General features: G+C 42.3%; 2 protein-coding genes across 6 annotated transcripts; one reads left to right on the plus strand and one right to left on the minus strand.

Moving 5' to 3' along the window:
• Positions 1 to 489: 489 nt before the first annotated feature.
• Positions 490 to 3,186, plus strand: LOC113204339 (coiled-coil domain-containing protein 96-like). 2 transcript variants are annotated; one of them, XM_026419500.2, is made up of 8 exons: positions 490 to 655; positions 1,068 to 1,547; positions 1,648 to 1,874; positions 1,957 to 2,115; positions 2,183 to 2,287; positions 2,360 to 2,473; positions 2,551 to 2,787; positions 2,879 to 3,186. In XM_026419500.2, the coding sequence occupies exons 1-8, from the start codon at positions 592 to 594 to the stop codon at positions 3,152 to 3,154; spliced, it is 1,662 nt and encodes a 553-aa protein (XP_026275285.1). In that variant the 5' UTR covers positions 490 to 591; the 3' UTR covers positions 3,155 to 3,186. The 2 variants fall into 2 exon arrangements, with proteins under 2 accessions (XP_026275285.1, XP_052130062.1); XM_052274102.1 differs by having other exon boundaries at positions 540 to 752.
• A 147-nt stretch (positions 3,187 to 3,333) lies between these two features.
• LOC113204340 (probable serine hydrolase) lies at positions 3,334 to 6,708 on the minus strand. 4 transcript variants are annotated; one of them, XM_026419503.2, is made up of 6 exons: positions 6,550 to 6,708; positions 5,460 to 5,543; positions 5,180 to 5,379; positions 4,870 to 5,063; positions 4,561 to 4,771; positions 3,334 to 4,489 (listed from the first exon to the last, which is right to left on the minus strand). In XM_026419503.2, the coding sequence occupies exons 2-6, from the start codon at positions 5,518 to 5,520 to the stop codon at positions 4,184 to 4,186; spliced, it is 972 nt and encodes a 323-aa protein (XP_026275288.1). In that variant the 5' UTR covers positions 5,521 to 5,543; positions 6,550 to 6,708; the 3' UTR covers positions 3,334 to 4,183. The 4 variants fall into 4 exon arrangements, with proteins under 4 accessions (XP_026275288.1, XP_026275286.1, XP_026275290.1 ...); XM_026419501.2 differs by lacking the exon at positions 6,550 to 6,708 and adding an exon at positions 6,139 to 6,305; XM_026419505.2 differs by lacking the exon at positions 6,550 to 6,708 and adding an exon at positions 6,030 to 6,108.
• Positions 6,709 to 7,315: the final 607 nt, after the last annotated feature.

Consider the following 7,315-nt stretch of genomic DNA (forward strand, 5'->3'; position numbering starts at 1 on the left):
GGGGGGGGTGCACCGTGGGTTGCCTACTTACAGGGTTTATTGACACAAATTGCCTACCTTTCTGGCAGCTCACGAGAGCCGATGGGGAGGTGGGGATCGTCCTTGGCTCAGCTCTACTAGCTGCATGTTTGGTTGCCTTTGGGAACCATATGGCAATTGGCTAGAAGAGTAGAGAACACTGAGCCATCACACAGTAGCTACTAGCGGCTGGTAGGCTGGCTGGTGAGATGACAGCCTGGCGCGTAGGCAACCCCGCGCCTCAAGTTAAGCTTGTTGTTTGTATGAGCCCCAAGTGGGAGTCAGCAGTCTGCCTTGTCTAATTTTCTTATCATTATCTAATTATCTGTTCCCGCCAAATTAAGGAACGACATGATGTTGACATAAGCCTATCGCCACATCGCGGTTGGCCAGGAAGTCTGAGCAAGGCGGTGTAAGGCGCGCGCGGGTCAATACGAAAATAAGCGCAGTGCCAGCAGGACCCGGGTAGCCTGGCAACCAGAAAGACCAGGAATTGAATCGATGACATCCACACCACACTTGCACACAAACACGGCCTTGCTTACCTCTTAAGAGCACAATAGCTGACTGATTATGTCTGTTATTATGGAGACCGATGAGCGAACCCCGCACGGGTCAGAAACCTTTGATGTAGACGGTGAGTACATGTATGTGGTAAAGGTGCCCCCACAACTATGGAGACTAAGCAGGCGACGCACGGGCTCGGGCACCTGGCGCCTCAATCGGATCAAAAGGTGAGACGGCAACGTTGCCCCCTTACTCTAGCACTCATGCCCAACAAGGCGCTCGATAGGTAGGCAACATATCTGCACCACTTTTCACCTGTACGTTCTGTAGGCAAGAGGTCCCTTCCCCCTTATTTTCTGGAGAACTGAACTGGATCCGCTCCTGAAGGCCCCTCCGGTTACTTTACGTCCCCTGCGATAAGCGATTTACCTATCATTGTGAGGGGCACCCCATTAAAAATTGAAGTTACTTCATAGAAAAACATATGTAGGATACTAAAGCCTCCAAAATAGAGAGTAATGTAAGACCATCATCATTTTTAGGTGAGGAGAATATCGAGAATATAGAAGAAAATGAAGAAACTATTCAGAATATTTCATTGGAAAACAACGATATAGTTCAGGAGACATTTACTGAAAATGAAGAGGAACAGGTCCCTGATGAAGACTCCGGTGGAGGGGGTGATACCACGAGGGGTGATGGAGATAAGATGGAAGAGGAGGAAAAGTTGCAGTCAATCACAAAAGAAGACGTTGAACAGAAAGAACAAAAAAACGCTTCAGTTGGTTCGGTTTTGGAAGTGTCTAAGAAGAGTCCTGAAATACTATCAGATGATGGCCACCAATCCTTTGGGAAAGGCACAACTCCAAATTCTGAAAAGCCAGATGCAAGGTCAAGTGATAGTATGTCTTCAGGATTTTGTATTGTAACCGAGATTTTGGAGGACATTCTGGACAACGTAATTCAGATAAAAGAACAAGAAGATGTAGGAAATTTACAGCAGTATGAAGACAGAAAACCATGTAAGCTGATTTTTAGATGCTTATGCTTTTTCTTGCCTATTCCATACTTTTCTCTCTATCTGCAATGATAATCTGTTAACACACACCCATGTTCTTTTAGCAAGCATTACAACCATTAAAAGTGTGGACGTACAGGGGAGTGTTGACATAGATCCAGATTTCCAAGCCCAGCTTGCTGCAGAACAAGAAGCAGCTGCATTAAAGAGACAGCAAGTCTACCAAGAAAATATATTATTGTACCACAGTCTAGTAGCATCCAGAACAAACCTTAAGCGAAGAAATACATTCTTAATCAAGCAGATGTATGAACACTACAAAAGAAAAAAGGTGTGGAATCTTACTTTTATTTAAAGGGAAGATTACCAAAACAATGCATAAGGTTGATATTGTGATTTATGTTCTACTTTAGATAGAACATCTTTTCAAAGAAATGCCAATAGCTAATGTAGATATGGAAGGGAAATATGTTAAGGCATTGCTGGCTTATGAGGAGGCTCAAAAATATGCTAGCGATGAGGAATCAAAAATGCATAAGCTAGTCTCTACTCTTGAAGAAAAGAAAAATGCAGTAAGTTCACAATTAACAGCATTCTCAAACTTTTGGTTGATACCTCAAAACATTTATTACTTTGCAGGTAGAATCAAACCTTGAAATTGAGTGGAATAATTTGTTAAATAAGGAAAGAGAGGTAGCCAAGGGGCTACTTATTACCCAAACAACCAAGCACTTATCAGGCAAAGTAAATGCTAAGATTTTTTTTCTTTAAAATAGTCAATTATAGAACAGTTATTAATCATCTTTTGTGTAACAGAACATTGAAGATTTTATTCAAAAACAAATAGGTAAATCAAAAGAGCTCGCAAGAGAAAGGCTTGTCTACTTTAAATTGAGAAATGCTGCAGCAGCAGATGAGAATCATTTGAAGGTTTGTGTCTTTTAGTCTTTAGGACCTGCTTTTCAATATTTTAAATCCTTCTAATAAATCAATTTATAAATAATCAGTCTCTAGAAAATCTTGGTGACAATTTAACACTAATGGAATATGAGCAACTAAAAATGCACAGTCAAAGTTGTGTCGAGAGATTGGAAGAGAGAGATGCTGAATTACATCGGCTTCGCAGTAAAGCTACGTCAGCTATTCACATTCTTGCTGAAATCCGTGAAAAAACACACACTTTACTTGAAGACATAGAGACCAGCAAAGTTCATCTCCATGACATCAACCAGGAGCTCAACAGGGTGAGTGCTAGCAGTAGTGATTTTTACTCGTGCAATAAAAATCATTTCACAAAGATCACTGTAAAGTAACTTTTATCATCATGCTTTTCAGAATAGAGAGAGAGTGGGCTGTGAAAAAAAGAGGAGGGATATGAGCAGAAGTGATACTATTCGTCTGCGCCAAGAGGCAGGTCTACTTTCAGAACCAAAACTACTACAGGACTATAAAGATTCATTGTCACAAAAGGAAATATTACTGAAGCAACTGCTGGACTGGAAAAGTAGATTTGAATCTCAAAAGCAAAACATTTTAAGTTTGAGAAGAGAGTTAGCAGTGCTTCAAAAGAAGGATGTTAAGGCTGAAAGAATGAAGATGGAATCACTGTGAATCACTGCCACACAGCAGTATATTAGAAGAAATACTTAGCTGCAAGTTTTAACACAATTAACACAAAAATAAGGCTGTTGAATATTTGTACAAATTGTATGTTGAATTCCCTGGCATATGACCACACAGTATACAGATACTGTAGTGTAAAAGGCATGCCAGAACACTAACAACAAAGATTAGGAAACAATAATACTTTAATACTAGAAGTTCAGATATCACAATCATTTTCTGTACGTACAAGATGGGTCATAATTTTGTTCATCAGTGGTGTCTACACAATCATTTTGTGAAAAACAAAATAATTAAAGTCTAAGAAAAGAAACTTCACAAACATTCACAACTAATTTTAAGTACTGTATCATGTGATGCACACAAAATTTGATTGGAATGTCTCTTAAATTCATAGCGCCATGCAAAAAGCATATAGGAAATCAACCACCACAGGCTTGAATTAAAACATTAAAAATACTGAGAAACAAAGCGTGAGATAGACAGATACATACATAGATATTAAATTGATTCATTAATGAACAACTTGAAATTTGGAAGTTAAACTATAACAGAAAAAGGAAAAAAATCTGAGAACAAGTAACACAAGATGTGTTTAATGTGCCAAAACTAGCACTCATATGAAGTAGTTTCTTTGAGCATATTTATCATACTAAAAAGAAATATGATTAATGGTGAAACTATCGTTAAGTAATAAATTAAAGCTTAACACAAAAATGATTTACTACACCACTGCCTGCAGTGGATTTGAAATAGAATAACATGCTAGCTTGAACAGGTTTTCATACCATTTGGACAAGAAAATTGTTAATATAGATGCAAGTTTGTCACATAAGTACTGATGCAAGATGTGAGGCATCAGGAGCCGTTTGTTGACTTATTAATTCTTTCTATACAACATACAGTACTAATTTGTGATCACAACAAAACTCAAAGCAATGAGATTTACTTCTTCGATCTCATGGTTTGTGGACGAGCAGCAAAACACAACAAGCAAAACAGCTAAAATTTTTATGTTTATGTTGAACCAGTTCCATTTACCACTGAGTCAGAAGAAATTTGCTCAGATTTACTGGTTTTAATAAAGTTAAAGACAATTGGTCCGATTTTCTCAGGTTCGTTTAAGTGAATATGGTGGGAACCATCAACTTCCTTGTACTCAAAGCGGCAAGAAGATTTTTTGATTTCATCAAGGACCTGCGTATAATACTCTGGGCGGTCAAAACTCAGTCCTGGTACTGCTCGTATGTTCAAGTACTCGCACTTTATTTTCTTGGCATACTCCAGTACAAGGTCAAGAGTTATCAAGCCAAGTCCAGCAACCTGCAAATTTCATTAAAGTTAGAGCAATACGTTCTAATTTTAAAATTTATTACAAAGGGTCTTACTCATACCTTGAGGCGCACATCACGTGCAAACAAGAACCCCTCTTTCTTCATAATATTTTTTGAGGTGGGAGGAATTGGAGACATCCCTCGAATCATAAGAGTTTCGGCTGACTCCCGAGTAATTGCCCCTTGGTAAGCCTCAAGGACAAGCTCTATCATTTCCTCTTTGGTATAGCATGGCATGGCATCCTCTGTTAATGTCTCATATTTCAGAAACCTGCAGAAAGTAAAAGTTAGCAATTTCTTTTGGAAAAGAAAAAAGAAACAAACTAGAGCATAGAGCAGGTGTTTAGATAAAAGTTTAATAATTGTTACCTGTCAATTGATACTCCAGTAATGTTGACCACACTTTCTTTATCTCGGATAGTAGGGCTTGCTATATCAAGTGAAATTAGCTTTTCAGTATCATCAGGAAATGATGCTGCATACAAGAAGCCAACAGCACCACCCATAGAATGCCCAATGATAGTGACCTTACTCCACTTAAAATGTTTGACAATACGCCTCAGCTAATGTAACACACCAACAAAAAAATTTACTTAATAGAGTGTACTTAAGAAAGATAGAGTAAGTTTGATTCTTCATAACAGATAGTAAACCCATAGTCCTACCCACAAGTCCTTACCAACAATACTCCATCCCAAAACAAGTAGTAGAACTGTCCCTTTGGATAATGTGATGATCTGCCGTGGCCTGGAAAATCAATAGCAAGCATGGAAATGTCTTTTGGCAAGAGAGTGCCAAGCCCATCGAAAGAGCCAGCATTATCTTGCCATCCATGCAGAGCTATGACAGGTTGTCGTCCTCGTCCACCCCACCATTTGCCTGCGGACACCAAGACACCAAACAATTAAAACAAAAACAGCTGCAACAGAACAAGACCAATTCATTTATGATTTACGTACCACTGACATGACCCCAAGGGACAGGTATCGTTACTTCTTCGAACCCCACTGTTTCTGTCATGGTTCTTGAATAGTGTCCTTAGCCTGAAAATTTGCACAAAAAAATATGTTTAACACTACAGAGAAAGATAAGATGGATCGTTTTCTATTGATTAAATTAAAATATATGTAGCGTCTCCTACATTTCAACAATGCTAAATGTAGTAGAGAGCAGGTCCGTCCTGCTCAGTCCCACAGGACAGTGTAATACTAAAGAACGAAATGTTATAATAGCCATAGAATAGCAGCAAACTGCACTTAAAATACAGTAATTCAATTACCCTACCCTAGAACTCATAACACCATAGCATTACAGAAAGTCACAGAAAAATGGTCGTCTAAATTTTCATAGATTTTGCAACAGCATATTTCCGCAAACTTTCCAACTTAAGGCCACTAACTTGAAGTTGCGTAGTCACCCTTAAGCAATAAAATATATTGAGATACCGATAGAGACAAAAGTTTCCACTGACAAATGGAGGAAACTGCGGGTAATCAATAACTGGAAACAGAAATTTTCACGGACCTAACCTTGCCCCCAGCTGACGGCTTCGAGTAGTTTCAACGCTTCAGCACGACCCGGGAGGCACCTGAACGGTTAAAATATTCCGCCACACCGGCAACAGGTTGACGAACTTACCGAAAATACTAACGAATGAGAAAGACGACGTCACCGCCGTTGGAGCGGACGTTAGATTCGGCAAGTCACTTATTGCTCGCGCTATGCCGTGGTCGCGGCGCGGCGGCGGCGGGCGACTCAGCTGGGATAGGGGTAGGGTTGGGGCGGAAGGCCCTGAAGCGCCGAGCCGGGCCGACACTACATCGATAAGCCAGCCGCGGAGGGGAAGGGGGGGGGGGAGGCGCGAGCATGGCGTGAGGCAGAGCTAGAGCTGCGCTGGCGCCGAAAGTTGACGAAATATCACATTGCACGTCAAAAAAATTACGCCGAATTCTAAATTAGAAATTTCTTGAAAATTTAAAGGGATGTCGTGTGGCGCACTTCAAACTGGTATGGGGTCATGGAAAAAAACGGTACGCAAGTCGCACTTACCTGGGCACGCAGAAGGCACGGTAACAAATTGAACAAATCACAGAAACCAGAGAAGTGGGCTCAGCGGGGAGAAAGTTGGGGACCTTTGTGCCTCGTCGGGAGGGGAGAGTGTGATCCGGCCGGGTGTCAGCGTCAGCTCGTCAGCCGCGCTCGCAGCGCCCCGCGGTGCCCCCCCCCCCCTTTTCTGAACCACGTTGAGACCGCGGGACGGACTGGGCCGGCTGGGCTTGCGAGGTTCAACTCTTGCCCGATCCACGTGAGATGTCCGTGAGCCGCTGATAGCCGTGCTTCTTCATCTTCAACGCGACTGCTCTGCTTCTTCAAAGCGATATCCGTTATGGCAAAGAGGGAAGTCCGGACGACGCTGACCGCCGAGGCTTGGATACCGCTCGGCCCCGTGGGCGTGGGCGGATACGTGGGCGCTGGTGGGCGTCCAGTGAACACGAGCGTGACCCTAGTGAAGGAAAAAGTTTCCAGAGCTGGTCCCCACAGAGCACCTTAATTGGTGCTAATTCATGCGAGCCCGCCCGCCCCGCCCCACCTTACCCCGTCCCACCTCACCCCGCCCGGGCCTTCGGTGCAACTACGTTGCCGGTCACGTGGCCGCCTGTCTGGCTTGGCACTTGGCTGCGCCTGCACCGGCCGGATTGTCTACGGGACAATGAATTCCAAAGCAGCGATGACTCGGGCAACGACTCGATGGTCATTGGCCCACGTGCAAGTGCAGGAAAACGAAACGACGAGACGGGTATTATGAACGTTTTTA

The sequence above is a fragment of the Frankliniella occidentalis genome, unplaced genomic scaffold (genome assembly GCF_000697945.3).
Source record: "Frankliniella occidentalis isolate FOCC.00 unplaced genomic scaffold, Focc_3.1 Scaffold336, whole genome shotgun sequence".
NCBI lineage: Eukaryota > Metazoa > Arthropoda > Insecta > Thysanoptera > Thripidae > Frankliniella > Frankliniella occidentalis.